Genomic DNA, 15,301 nt, shown 5'->3' with positions numbered 1-15,301 from the left:
TGACTCCAAGCTTACTACTCTTTTTGTTGTGCATTTTTTTATGCATCCAAATAACTAATGTTTACTTGGGGACCAAATGTGTATTAAATCAAATTGGATTCCATTCAGAACATTTGTTCATTTTTGGAATAGAAAACCTATTAAAAGTTATATATATGAGTTTTTTTTTTAACTGAATCAAATGTAAGTAGTGTCAGGTTAATCATAATTTGAGTAATTTAATTAAAAAAATAATTTTTATTTGGGCAAAATTAAAAAGAATCCAGAACATTTAGATGGTATCAGCATTTTGTCTTTGCCTGTGAACACTGTAAATATGCATTCATTTTGAGAAAGAGAGCCCCTTTCATTTTCATTTTGCAATTTTAACAGTAGGTATTTTGGCCATTTGAAGTTCAGAAGACTGTTTCATGATTCTGTAAGGTTCTTTTGTGTATACTCTTGTAATTTCATTGTTTTTAAGGATCAAGTTGATAGTGAATGTATTATGGAGAAACAAGGCACAATCCACCCAGGTTTACAGCCACACAGCTCTGGTTCTGAACCTTCCCTGTCTCGACAACGACGGCAGAAGAAAAGAGAACAGACTGAGCACAGTGGAGGAAAGAGCCAGGTCAGTAGAGATCTCTTTGCAGTAAGTTATGGTGCTACTATTTAGGAGACAGACTCTGAGAAGCTTGATTTCCATTTAGAACAGTTAACAGTTGCCAAAAAGACACATAAGAAATACAAGGAGTAGCTGGGTGCAGTGGTGCATGCCCGTAATCCCAGTACTTGGGAGGCTGAGGCAGAGGATTGGAAGTTCCAAGTCAGCCTGGCAATTTAGTGAGGCTCTGTGTCAAAATAAAATAAAAAAGGGCTGGGAATGTAGCTTAGTGGTAGATCCTCTCTGAGTTCAATCCCCAGTGGGGAGCAAGGACAAGATGCTTAATATGAGTTTTCAAATATCGGCCAGTTAGAAATATGGTGAGGATGTTTGTCTTCCCCAGCAAAAATGGGTAGGTCATCTTGAGAGCTAAAGGAACAGGCCAATGAGGGTAAATCTTTGAGCTCTTCTTATTATATTGATGAACAGTTCTTCCTTCATTCTCTGCACAATATCATATTGACACTTCCTTACTTAAAGTAACTTCTATAAACTTCTTAGATAGTCATTCACTTTTGACAGAATCTCTTTAAAAAAAAACAAAACAACAACAAAAATAAACAATGCAATGTTTTAAAATTATTAAGGGCAAATTACTGACAAATACATAGGGAACTTTCCAATAGGGTAACTTTGGAGGTGGTATATATAAAACTGATACTCTCTTCCTTTAAATTAATTTAGTTCCAACAGGTACCTCCTCAACTTTTGCCTTCTCATCCCTCTGTTGGAGAAGTGGCTATTATATCAACACAACAAAATGCTGAAAACCCAAGCAGAATGGTCATTGAGTCTGTGAGCAGTTCAAGGAGCAGTGAAATGTCATTAAAAGTTTGTGGAAATTCCCAGCAACAAACACTCATGGAAAAAAAAAAGGTTTGTGGGAGTGTATATTGGATATTTTAAAGCCCTCTTATAAAGCTTTTTGGTTATAAAATCCTGCACCTATTTTGTTTGTTTGTTTGTTTGTTTGTTTTTGATACCACGGATTGAACTGAGGGGTGCTTAACCACTGCGCCACATCCCCAGCCCCTTTTTGTTTTTTATTTAGAGACACGGTCTCACTAAGTTGATTAGGACCTCTCTAAGTTGCTGAGATTGGCTTTGAACTTGTGATCCTCCTACCTCAGCTTCCTGAGTTACTTGGATTACAGGCATGCACCACCATGCCCAGCTCCAGCACATATTTTGAAGTTTTGCAGTAAAGCATCTTAGCCCTGCTTTTTGCCAAACCTTGGGACAGATTTGTGATTCTCAGAAAAGCTTTGATTGAAATGGACAGATTCTGTGGTTTCAGAAATAGTCACTTCCAGTTAATTAAGGAGACTGTGTAGATTCTGAATTTAAGATTCCGAATATAAAAAGTCCATTTTGCCTTTCCAAAAATGATCATGTCCCAGAAATGAGGTCTGTGATCATTCCTTGAGGAAAGGTGTAACTTTGAGAAGGGTGGGTTTCCAGGGGATACTCCTTTAAAGTCCACTGCAGGCCCTTTTTCTTAAGGCCAGTCATGCATTGTAGTATAGGTTTTATAAAAATAATGAATAGGAATGGAAATGACTCTGACTTTCTTTAAAGGACCGACCATTATCAGCCAGAGAGAGGAGGCGATTAAAGCAGTCCCAGGAAGAGATGTTCCCCTCAGGTGAATGTGACCTCTTTTCTTGATCTACATGGCAGTTGATGCCTTGGCTTATGGGTATTGCACAGGTTCTGATTGTGAGGTGTTAAGACTTTTAAGCAGCAGTAATCCATTGGGAAAATTGAAGAGTTTGTGAAATTTCTTAACCTTTTTTTAAAAAAAGGCTGGGGTTGTGGCTCAGTGGTAAGGCACTTGCCAAGCATGCGTGAGGCACTGGTTTTGATTCCCAGAACCACGAAAAAATAAAAAATAAAGGTATTATGTTCATCTACAAATAAAAATAAATTAAAAAATTTTAAAAAATCATAGGAAAGTAAGAGGTGGGGAAGGAAGGGGGAAGTGCTGGGGAATGATATTGGCCAAATTATATTGCTATATTGTGTGCTTGTACAAATATGTAACAATAAATTCCATCATTATTTACAACTATAATGCACCAATAAAAATTGCGGAAGGGTTGGAGATACAGCTGAGTTGGTAGAGTGCTTGCCTTGCAGGCACAAGGCCCTGGATTCAATCCCCAGCACCACACACACACACACACACAAAGCAAGAGGGCTGTGAGTGGCAGTCACTTCTGGGAGATTTCAGACTGGAAATCAAGTGAATGGTCAAATTGTTTCCATGTCCAAAGTGTGATGCTCAGAGAAGTCCTCTCAGGAACAGAGAGGAAGCCAGGAGAATGGTGCTGCTCTAGGCTAAACAGTATTAGCAGTTTCCATTTATTGAATGCTAATATGTCTCTAGAAGCTAATTATGTGTCTAGCAATTATGGTAAGCATCTTTAGGGCATTATCTCATTTTATATTTATAGTAACTGCCAAAGATAGGCAGCATTATCCCCTTTTTGCCAGGGGAAAAAAACTGAAGTTCTGAGGGGTTAAGTAATTTGCCCAAGGTCACAAAGCTGGTAGACCTGGAACTAAGATTTGAACTGAGGTGCCAGATACAAGAGCGATGACGAATATTCTGTTTCAGTTATTTCTGGCTGGCTGTTGCTGGGTTATCTTCTATACCCAGTGCAAAGCCCTCTTCAGTTGATATCAGCCCACCACAAACAACTGCTGGGGTGGGGGGTGTTCATTTTTTCAGGCCCTTCAGTGAGAACATCTCTGAGTGCAGTGGGGCCAGGGAAACTGCAGCAGGAAAGCCAGCGCATCCCTGCCCGACGGTTCTCTTCTGACTGCAGCATCACTCAGGTGCCTTACACCCTCCTAAGGGGAAAAGTGGACATGTCTACATGTGGGAATCCCAATGCAGTAAATCTTATAAGTGTCAGCTCCATTTATTTCAGGGACTGGGCTGGTTAAATTATACCTTTTCACTCTGGATAAAGAGAGGAACTGGTCAACGATAATTAGAAGGATATTCTTTGACCCATTAAGAGTATAAAGTTTTCAGGCATTCTTCCAAACAATTGGCTGTCTAGTTAAAAGTATTTCTTAGGTAATCTTTAACACAGACTTCCTAAAAGCTTCCACTACTCAATACTTTGCTTATTCTGTCTGCAGTGTTACTAATATAATACCCAACCATGTGGTTAGATTTTAATTTCATTTGCTAATCATTATTCCTCGGTGTCCTGTTTGTGCCAATTTAGTTGACTTCTTGCTTATGGATGAGGTAGGGACACCATTGGAGGCTAAATGGGCAAATAGTGGTTAACCCAGGTTTATCTTTCTGTATAATACCCTGGGGATTAATTTGCTTTACCCTTTGAATATAACGAAGGTGTTGTTACTTTAATGATATTATTTTTTATTTCATTAATTGAGGCTTCCATATCCATTTCCCAAAGTTGTACGGTTTTTGTTAACTATATGAGGTAACCCTTTAAAGCACTGTAATGATCTCATATATGATCAAGCTGAAGTTGCCTTGATTTAGGTGGCATTCTATCTAGTTTAAAATGCCAACATTTCTTATGGGACAGGCCTTCTGCCTGGGAGTTGAGACACTAGCATCAGTCCTTCACTTTCCTCTGTAGAGGAAATTTTTTCACAGCTGAGACTCCTCGAGGTTTTGTAAAACTTCTCCTATTGATAGTCCTTAGGCTTCACTTGTGAACTTCATGAGTGAACTGGGGCATCAAAGTTAATTCAATTTTGATATCTGTTTCTCCTGTTCTATTGCATGTAGGAATATTTTGGGTCGAGTCATTGCATCTAACACTATTTAATGTATTAACATTCTAATTGTATTTTTATGTGGAATTTTGTTTTTTTCCCAAATATTAATAGGAAAGAAAAATGATTCATTGCCTGTCTGAGGATGAGTTAAGTTCTTCTACAAGTTCAACTGATAAGTCAGATGGGGATTCCAGAGAAGGGTAAGTTCTTAACTTTTCTGTCTCCCTTCAGAAACTATTTCTGGTTGAACTATCCTAAATGTATATTTATAGTAGTATTTTGACCTATAGTACTCTCATTGATAACATTATAAATGGTTTGTGATACATGCTAGAGCAAAAAATATTTCTTCTAAGAACACATCTAATTTTCATTCAGAATTCTTGTAGGATATCTTTTTGGATCTAGGTTTTGTAGTTTTCATCACATTTGGAAAAATTTTAGACATTATTTCTTCTCAATTTTTTTGGACCTCCTCTCATTCTCTTGGGGATTCTAATTACATGTATATTGGATTATTTAAGTTGTCCAACAGTTCACTGATGTACTGTCCATTCTTTTTTCTTTTTTTGTTTCTTTTTCATAGATCCTATTGTTGTATCTTTGAGTCCACTAATCTTTTTTCTTCTGCACTTTATAATCTATTAATCCTATCCCATTAACACATTATATTTTTCATCTCTAGAAGTTCAGTTTGGGCTAGATGCCATGACACACACCTGTAATCCAAGTGACTGGGGAGGCTGAGGCAGGAGGATTGCAAATTTTAGGCCAGCCTGGGCATCATAGGGAGAACCTGTTTCAAAATAAAAAGCACTGAGGATGTAGCTCAATGGTAGAGTACTCTGGGTTCAATCCCAGTACAGCCAAAAAAAAAAAAAAAGTTTGTTTTGGGTGTTTTTTAATATCTTCTGTGGCTCTCTCCTTAATGTTTGTTTTTGTCTACCTTGGCTATTTGGAATATATTTATAATAACCACTTGAATGTCCTCACTACTAATACTATCACTTGTGTCACTTCTGGGTCTGTTTCTATTAACCAGTTTTTTTCTTTTCACAAATAGGTGATGTTTTCCTGCTTCTCTACATTTACGGAATTTTGGACTAGATGCCAGATCCAGTGAATTTATACCATTGAGGACTAGTATTCCTGTGTTTCTTTAAATATTCTTTTTTTTTTTGCAGGAGGTGGGGTACTGGGGATTGAACTCAGGGGCACTCAATCACTGAGCCCATCCCCAGCCCTATTTTGTATTTTGTTTAGAGATGGGGGTCTCACTGAGCTATTTAGGGCCTCCCTGTTGTTGAGGCTGGCTTTGAACTCACCATCCTTCTATCTCAGCCTCTCAAGCTGCTGGGATTATAGATGTGTGCCATTGTACCCAGCTCTTTTTTTCCTTTTCTTTTTTTTCTTTTTAAGCGGTAGGTGGACACAATATATCTTTTATTTTTATTTGGTGCTGAGGATCGAACCCAGTGCCTCACAAGGTGAGGCAAATGCTCCACCACTGAGCTATAACACCAGCCCTCTTTAAATATTCTTTGTATTTGGATGTAGTTAAGTTACTTGGAAATGGAGAAGAATGGCTGGGCAGAATTTGCACACAAAATCGAGGGTTGCTTCTTTCATATCTTCTCCTTTCCAAGATTCCTGATTTTCTTGGAAAATTTCCTGGCATGGTTGTCTTGAACTCTGTCCTTTCGTTCTTCAGGCCAGAAAGATTGTGGGTTTTCTTTTGTGCTCTGAGCTGCTTATGACTGCCCTTATATTAAAAAGGGTTGACTGTTTTCTAGACTCTGCCTGCAAATTTTGTTCATTCTCCATCTGGTATGTAAATTTTGTTTTTGTTAATTTTTTAATATTACTAAGAGTTTATAGTTATTTTTGTGGAAGGGTCAGTCTGTATGAGCTTATGTGGGTATTAGGAAGCAGAACTCTTTTTTTAATATTTATTTATTTATTTTAGTTGTAGTTGGACACAATACCTTTATTTGTTTGTATGTGGTGCTGAGGATCGAACCCAGGGCCTTGTGCTTGCTAGGCAAGCGCCCTACCACTGAGCCACAACTCCAGCCCAGAAGCAGAACTCTTTAAATGTCATTGCATCTAATTTTGTGTGTGTGTGTATGTGTGTGTGTGTGTGTGTGTGTTGTACTGGGGATTGAACCCAGTGGTACTCTACCACTGAGTCAAGGTCTCACCAAGTTGCCCAGCCTAACCTTTTTCTGCTTTAGCCTTCCTAGTCACTGGGATTACAAGTGTGTACCACTGTGCCTAGCTGTATCTAACTTTTAGTGAAAAATTCTCACAAAGCCAAGTAAATAACAAGGAGATTTTCTTTTTTAATAGGAAAAGTCATACAAATGAAATGAGTGACTTGGTACAACTGATGACTGAGACCCTTAAGCTGGATTCTAAAGAGAGCTGTGAAGATCTTGCATTACCAAATCCAGTGTCAGAATTTAAACTTCATCGAAAATATCGGGACACGCTGGTGCTTCATGGAAAAGTGGCCCAAGAGACAGAGGAACTCCAATTTAAAGAGCTGCCTTCAGGTGATCAGTTTATTCTTTTACACCAAACTAGAAAATGTGTTTGTTAGAATAATGTGTCAAACCAAAGAGCTAATATTTATAAATTTGTTTTTAATTTCATTTGAATATCTCCATAAAAGGTATCTCTCATTTTATGCAATAGATATACTTGAAAAGTTGCATGAAAATTAATTTTTAAAAGTAATATAGGGGGGCTGGGATTGTGGCTCAGTAGTAGAGCACTCATCTAGCACGTGCGAGGCCCTGGGTTCGATCCTCAGCACCACATAAAAATAAACAAAATAAAGATATTAAAAAACTATTAAAAAAAAAAAGTAAATGTAGAGTGCTTGCCTAGCACGTGCGAGGCACTGGGATCGAACCTCAGCACCACATAAATAAATAAAGTTATTTAAAAAAACAAAAGTAAATGTAAATAACCCAATAACTCTTTTTTTTTTTTTTTTAGGTTGGGAGATAGTAGTGAGACGTGAAGCTTAAGTTCATATATAAAGTTTTTGTTTTTGTTATTGTTTTTTCAATATTAGGGGTTGAATCCAGAGGTGCTGTACCACTGAACTACATACCCATCCCTTATTTAAATTTTAAGACAGGGTCTCACTAAGTTGTCCAGCTGGCCTTGAATTCACAATCCCCCTGCCTCAGCAGTTTCCCGATTGCACTGTTGGCATATGCCTTTAATCCCTATAAAGGCTGACTTCAAACTTGCAATCCTACCTCAGCCTCCTGAGTTGCTGGGATTACAGGCGTGTATCACCATGCCTAATAAGATTTTTTAAAAACCATTGTGATATTGTGTTTTTCTTGTTGTAGTGTTGAAATGTTTATTATTTCCTGGTTTTGTTATTGATTTTTAGCTATAATGCCAGGTTCTGAAAAGATCAGAAGAATAGTTGAAGTCTTGAGAGCGGATGTCATCAGGGGCTTGGGAGTCCAGCTTTTAGAGCAGGTATATGATCTTTTAGAAGAGGAGAATGAATTGGAGAGAGAGGTGAGTGTCTTATTAGCTTTTTCGAGCTGCTTATGTTATAAAATTTGCTTAGCGACTTTCTGAACTATAATTCATTTCCATACAATTTACCTATTTAAAGTATTCATTTCAATAGTTTTTAGTGTCACAGAGTTGTACAATCATACAATCTTTGTTAGAATATTACCCCAAAGAACCCTTGTACCTGTTAGCAGTCATTCCCCATTGTCTCCTAAATCTCCAACACTCTAAGCAACCATGAATATTTCTCTATATACAGATTTGCCTATTCTGGAAAATTCATATAAATGGGGACATAAGAAAATATGTGGTCTTTTATGTTTTGTTTCATTTAGCATAATGTTTTCAAGATTCATCCATGTTATAGTATGTATCAGTGCTTTTTATGGCCAAATAATATTTCATTATATGTTCATTATAGACATTTGAGTGGTTTCTACTTTTTGTGGAATACTTTATGAATAATGGTGCTATGAACACTCATGTAGACATTTTGGTGTGGATTCTGTTTTCTTGGATGCACACCTGGGAAGGGGTAGGGGATGAAGCAGTAGTCTCTGGTTTTCTTAGCCTCCCTCCTACAGGTCTGGGCTGGGCGGAAGAGCTCCTACTTCTTGGCTGCACTTTCATGAATTTTAGCCTCAACAACAGGCAGAAGCATGAGATAGACCAATGTCCTCCTGCCCAGCCCAGGAAGATAGAGCCTTTCAACTGGGAGCTGATGGGAAAGAGGCCTGTGTTCTTGGCTTCATCAGTCTATAATAGTTTTGGGAAGGGAAGAATGGTGGTTGGTCTCAATTCACATACCACTGACTCACTATTCTTACAGACTTAAGATTTTCTTGAATAAACATTTCTTCATATGCTGTATGCCCTAGAACCATTTCTAGACCTTAAATGACTTATTTAAAATAATTTTCATCACTTTCACTGAGTATCTGCAGAGTTCCTTATGCTCTCATGTGAAATGTGGAGCCAATCAGGATTTCATTTGTGTTTAGTTATGTCTTTTAATTTGGAAGATTTCTTGTGTCTGTTTTTTGATTTTGACATTGCTGAAGAATATAGCCCATGTGCTTTATGAGATGTCAATTTGTTTGGATTTTTCTGGTTTCTCATGAATGCATTGAAGTTATATATTTTTGTCAGGAGCATCACAAAAATCATGTGTCCTCTGTACACTGAATCAGAGGTACATGATACCTGCTTAACATTACTGTTCTTTTAATTTCAAGCATTTCTTTGAATAGATATACATTAAAAGTCATATCATACTTTTATTTGTGTGTGTGGAATTGAACCCAGGGCCTCAAGCAGGTACTGTACCACCGAGTCACACCCCCAGTCCACACACAGTACTATTTTTTTTTTGAAGTTGTAAATGGACAGCATGCCTTTATTTTATTTGCTTATTTTTGTATGCGGTACTAAGAATCAAACCCAATACCTCACGTGTGCTAGGCAAGCACCCTGCCACTAAGCTCCAGCCCCAACAATACTTTTTTGATTATTAATCAGGTTAACTTTTTTGTTGTTGTTTTTGTTACCAGGGATTAAACCCAGGGGTCCTTAACCACTGAATCACATCCCCAGCCCTTTTTTATATTTTATTTAGTGGCAGGATCTCGCTAAGTTGCTGAGGCTAGCTTTGAATTGATCCTCCTGTCTCAGCCTCCCGAGCCACTAAGATTAGAGGCGTGTGCCACTGCACCCAATAGGTTGAACTTTATGTATTGGCTAATTTGTTACCTGTATGACTGTTCTACAAATGTATGGGATTTACATTTATATACATATATAAATGAATTGAGTTTTTATCAATTCTGGTATTCTAGAATTATTGGGGTTTGTTGATTCTAAGAACCCCTCCTTTTTTTATACCTTTATTTATTTTTATGTGGTGCTGAGGATTGAACCCAGTGCTTCATGTGTGCTAGGCAAGCGCTCTACCACTGAGCTACAACCCCAGCCCCAGACCTCCTTCTATGTTAATGTTACTAACCCTTTGGCATGAACATTGCAAATATTTTCCATACTTTGCTCTTTTATTATGACTTTTTAAAAAATCTTGAACTTTTAAATTTTTATGTAAATAGAGCCATTAATATTTTCCTATATGGTTTCCACCTTGGGTATCATGCTCATAAAAGTCCTACTAAGATTCTAGAAATTATTTTTATTATTACATACTGATTTTCTTTTTGTTTCCCAAAATAGGTACGTTTACAAGAGCACATGGGTGAAAAATATACAACTTATAGTGTGAAAGCTCGCCAGTTGAAATTTTTTGAAGAAAATGTGAAATTTTGAGAACTTGTTCTAATCTTCCAGCTCTAAAGACCTATTTTCAAAGTTTGGGGCTTTAAAAACAAACTGTAACAGTTGTCATAAAGCCATTCACCACCCTTTTATATCTCTGGGGTTTTCTAACTAGAAAAAAATTGGATGGAACAGAGTAATATGAAGCAAGTTCACAAAAGAAAAAAAAAATCTTTGACTTTCATATTCCTGAGGGAAAATGTTGCTTTTTTGGTTACTGTTTACTGAGCCTTAAACCATTTAAAGTTTATATCTATAACTTTTTTTTTGAGGTGTTAATTAGCTTGAACACAGGACCATAAAACATTGGATTAGAAGTTTTATATTGTACTATAGTGATAAAAACAACAGAGAAACAAATGAAATAATATGTCCAGTGATAACATCTGCTATTTTTAATAACTTTAGGGAATAGTTGCCATTATTTAAAAGAAAAAAAAATCAATTCACTATTCTGGGGGTAGATTTAAAGAAAATGAAGTTCTATGTGGTATTTGAGCAGCTAGATCCTGTTTTTACACTTTGATGGATGTTTAATGTTTTCATGTAACATGAGCCTCACTTAGGGTATACAAGTGAATCTAAAGTATTTTGGTTTTGTAAATCATTGTTTTCACATACTAGTTTTGTTAGATTTATTTCTCCATCAGTGAAAAAATCTCTTAATCACTTTTCTAGTCAAAAGTTTTTTGTTAAATTGGATATACATAAGGATATATATAATATTTGTCTCTGGAAGTTTGTCTTCGTGTATATCAAGATATTGGTTGTCTTTCCGTGTTTTAAATGTAGAATTTTATATCACATTTTATTGTTTAATAAGAAGTCATACTCTTCTTCTATTAAATAGTTTTCATCAAATATGTTCTGATTAGTAAATTTTTCCTTCTGCATTCAAGGGACTCTAAAAATAAATACTGTTCCAGATGTTTTCAGTTTCTATAAAAATGTGCCTTATTTTCTTTGAAAATTACACAATAAAAATGTTCTCTTTTAGTTCTTAAGTTTTTATTTAATTTTACCTATGTGCCTAGTGTTATGTCAGGAGCTAGAGATATCGTGGTGAATAAAACAATACTCCCTGCCTTTACAATTCTCACAGTTGAGTTTCTGAGAGCTCTTATTTTTACTATCAGGGTTTGCTAGAGAACTTGTAAGACCATCTACTCTCAGTGCCTGGGTGGGAGCCAATTTTTGGCAAACTATTGGTCTTCCTGCTTACCTCTTCTTGCATGTTTTAGAGATCCACATTTTTCTCCATAGTCATTGGTATAAAGTAGTACTAATTGTTTTTAGAATCAAAAGAATCTCATCTATACATACTTTCTTATTCTCATGTTGTTTATTTTTATCAAAATATTTTCATCCTACTGTCTTGGTTATTTTGTATTTTTTTTCCTTGAATATTTAATTCACTTTTTATCATCTTTTTTTTTTGGTACCAGATATTTAAGTCAGGGGCACTTAACCACTGAGCCACATCCCCAGCCCTTTTTAGTATTTCAGTCTCACTGAATTGTTTAGCACCTTGCTAAGTTGCTGAGGCTTTGAACTTGGGATCCTCCTGCCACAGCTTCCTGAGCTACTGGGTATCTTAATTAATTTTTAAAATAATCTTTAAGTCTATCAGTTTTTTTGACTATACCTTTGACTGAATTTCAGAGACTGATAAGATACTCTTTTTTACATTAACCTCTTTTAAAAAAAATTTTTTTATTTGTAAATGGACACAATACCTTTATTTATTTTGTTAATATGGTGCTGAGGATCGAACCCAATGCTAGGCAAGCCTCACATGTACTAGCCTAACCTCTATTTCTTGGATTTTTTTTCCATTATTGGAATGGTCCTATTGGCATTCAATAAAGGTAAATTGTTATATGCAAAATCACTTATCAAATATTTCAGCAAAATTTTGCATGGTTCAAAATATGGTAGCCACTAGTCTTATAAATAAATATATATATATATATATATATATATATATATATATATATATGGCTATTAAGCTCTTGAATTGAGGCTAGTTTGATCAAGGAACCGATTTGTTAAGTCCGGGTCTTTGTTACCATGGAGCCAATGTTCTAGTGAGAACAATTAACAAATATATGTTGTGAGATATATTAAATGTCACGCAATCCAGCAAACTAAGTAGGTATGGCAAACTACTGTGTTTCAGGTGAACAGTAGGGAAAGCTCTTTTAGATAGTGACATCTGGTTAGAGACCTCAGTGAAAGGATGAAAGTAAGTTATGCATTTGAAGGAAGGCATTCCAGGAACAGGGAACAAGTGGAAAAGTCTTCCCATATAGCCTATTTGATCTGCCATATTCTGAAAGATAAAGTATTGGTCTGCAGTTTTGCCAAACTCTTGTATATTTAAGTGTGGTTTATATACTTTACATCGTATTCAGTGTATATTGATTATTATTATTTTGCTCCAATTATGGATTTCAGCCTCTTTCACTGTTAACCTTGCTTTCTGCTTATATCTGCCCAATATATCCTTTGTCCTGTTTTCAAACTTTGGAATTCATTTTGAGACCATGAGGTAACTGGGAGCTTCTAACTAATCACATTTATTATACTTAATGATGTGTTTGTTCTTATTTCTGTCTTAATCCCCCCCCCCCCCCATTTTTTTTATGGTAGTAGGACTGAACCCAGGGGCTTTACCACTTAGCTGCATCCCTATCCCTTTTTAAGACAGGGTCTCAGTGACTCAGGCTGGCCTCGAACCTGTGATCCTCCTATCTCAGCCTCCTCAGTAGCTTGAAGTAGTTTGTAGGGTACATAACCGTGTCCAGTGATTTTTTTCTTACCTTAAAAAAAATATTTAACTCATTTTTACTGTATTATCTTTGATATTTTCTTAAACTCATAATTTGAAGTCCTATGCCCTGGTACTGAGAAATATAACATTACTTTAAATAATCTTCCTACTGCCATTCCCACATTAGAAGGAATTTATAGCTTTGTAGGTTTTCACTTTGGTCCACCTTTAAGTAAAACAGAGATTAAATGTTTTCTGCTTAACAACAGCTCTTATTTTAGGGCTACTAAAATATTCATTTTGCCACAGATTTACATTAGTAAATCTTCAGAAGGGTTTACTATTGTTAAGAATAGTAAACTAAGAACTTCCAACTACAGAATATGGTGCTTATATTTTTAGAACCATAACTTTAGGTTTTACTAATAAACTTGCAGAACAAACAACCAATGGCCCTTTAGACATGGGTGAGTTTTAAAAAGTTTGACCCAATGTATTATAAAACTTCGACAAACTGTACTTTTATGAGGCATTTATTCATTATTTATGCATACCTGAAAGAAACACTGCATACTTTTGTTTTCTGTTCTCCATTTCAGAATAAGATAAGGTCTAAAATATTTATAAACCAAAACACAACTGGGTTAGAAGTGAAATATAAATGACAACTAAATTTACACCCATCTGTGCTGTAAGAGCATAGGTGATTTCAGCTCATGTTTGCATATGAAAGCAACTGGAACAAAAGCAGGTGGTAAGTCATGAGAACCCAAATCAGTTATTTTTAGCATGCCTCTTAATTTTTCTGTCCCCTGGTTTCTTGTCTTCTGTGCATGAGTCTTGAACAGGTAACCACTTGAGGGGATGTCGGCGATAGATGGGCCATGGAGGAAGTGTCAGCTAGGCCAGAACAGAGAAAAATGGATAAATTATATGTATTAAAAGTTTAAAAGACTATTTTTATGTATAATGCCTGGTTCCAAAATAATGCCTATTCTAACCAAGGCAACAACTGATATTCCTGTAAAAGTTTTGAGTCACATTGTCCAGACAAGACACTTTAAGGAGGCAATGTGAGCACTGTGCAAAATTCTTGCTAGCTTTGACTCTTGCCTGAAGTAGCTGCCAAAGGAAGATGTACCTTTGTATGCAGCTTACACAATCAGACACTACTTGACATTCCACTTTTTCAGTGATAGGAGAAACACTGATGGGAAACATGAAAAAAGAGCTGGTTGTGGTTCTCAGGGGCAATCAAAGCAACCCAACTCAGAAAACTTATGTTGCTACTAACACTCAAATATCCACAAATTTCTTACCAAACAGGAAAAAGCAAATCCGGCCATAACTATATAGACCGTCCATCCGAACTGTTCAGCCACGTACCCGTAGATAAATCCAACTATCTAGAGACAAACAAAGTATATTAAATACAGACAAGCTTGGGAGGGGGCGATTAAAAAAGATTAAATGTAAAACCAATACTTACTGCAGAAAAAAGAATAATTCCCTGAAACATCTGTTCAGCTAGCTTCTGGCCCTTATAATCCTAGAGGTAATGGAGAGGAAAAAAAGGAATTGGTTCCACCACCGAGGAGGTACACTTGGCGCCCGGAACTCACCACTTCGGCAAGGCAAACACTAAGATCAGGGGTTTAAATTTTGAGTTTCCTGGGGGAGCTTGCGCGTCCTAACGGAACACCGACAAGGGAAATCCTTTTTGGGGAAGGGAAGAGGACCCGAGAGGCACAATTCGCGAAAGAGGTTGGAGAGTAACCCCTTAGGCTGTGAGCCGCTCAGCACCGGCTTTAGCGTAGCGGGCTGGGATCCTGTGGCAGCATCTCACCATCTGTGTGGGCAGCGAGCTCAGATGTTCCAGCATGGTCGACTTAGTAGGCGGAGAGCAGAGCGAGAGCGACGGACACTGAAGCTCAGCTTTCAGAGTCTGAGGACGTGTGTCGCCCGGAGGGCGAACAGAGCCGCGCTGTGTGATGGCTGCGGCCCCGGAAACGGATGTGTCCGCCGAGCCGGGATAGACCGTGGCCCCGCCCCGCGGCATCGCTAGGTGACTGGTGCCTTCCAAATTGGCCGCAGCCCGGCGCACGGTCCGCGAGGAATGAGGCAACGACCGGGCTGAGGCATTACGCACCCGCGAGGGGTTCGCCGTCAGTGCTGCTGAGTCCCGGGAACCGCGGCTCGGGCGTGGCAAACTGTCCGCCGCGCCTCCTCGGCTTAACTGCTGCCGG

General features: G+C 37.4%; 2 protein-coding genes across 2 annotated transcripts in view; one reads left to right on the top strand and one right to left on the bottom strand.

The window, feature by feature from the left end:
• Positions 1 to 11,375, top strand: part of Nek4 (NIMA related kinase 4) — a 30,333-nt gene extending 18,958 nt beyond the window's left edge. The window contains exons 8-15 of the mRNA XM_027947849.2: positions 464 to 613; positions 1,331 to 1,522; positions 2,225 to 2,291; positions 3,381 to 3,487; positions 4,529 to 4,617; positions 6,767 to 6,972; positions 7,830 to 7,963; positions 10,181 to 11,375. Coding sequence (XP_027803650.1) covers positions 464 to 613; positions 1,331 to 1,522; positions 2,225 to 2,291; positions 3,381 to 3,487; positions 4,529 to 4,617; positions 6,767 to 6,972; positions 7,830 to 7,963; positions 10,181 to 10,273 — 1,038 coding nt within the window. The 3' untranslated portion in view covers positions 10,274 to 11,375. The remainder of the gene's footprint in view (positions 1 to 463; positions 614 to 1,330; positions 1,523 to 2,224; positions 2,292 to 3,380; positions 3,488 to 4,528; positions 4,618 to 6,766; positions 6,973 to 7,829; positions 7,964 to 10,180) is intronic.
• Positions 11,376 to 13,572: 2,197 nt separating this feature from the next.
• Positions 13,573 to 15,220, bottom strand: Spcs1 (signal peptidase complex subunit 1). Its single transcript, XM_027947796.3, has 4 exons — positions 14,902 to 15,220; positions 14,545 to 14,604; positions 14,375 to 14,461; positions 13,573 to 13,955 (listed from the first exon to the last, which is right to left on the bottom strand). The coding sequence occupies exons 1-4, from the start codon at positions 15,112 to 15,114 to the stop codon at positions 13,830 to 13,832; spliced, it is 486 nt and encodes a 161-aa protein (XP_027803597.1). The 5' UTR covers positions 15,115 to 15,220; the 3' UTR covers positions 13,573 to 13,829.
• Positions 15,221 to 15,301: the final 81 nt, after the last annotated feature.

Source organism: Marmota flaviventris, chromosome 1 (genome assembly GCF_047511675.1).
Source record: "Marmota flaviventris isolate mMarFla1 chromosome 1, mMarFla1.hap1, whole genome shotgun sequence".
Lineage (NCBI taxonomy): Eukaryota > Metazoa > Chordata > Mammalia > Rodentia > Sciuridae > Marmota > Marmota flaviventris.
The sequence above is the reverse complement of the archived record's forward strand: the minus strand, read 5'-3'. Positions and strand labels throughout refer to the sequence as shown.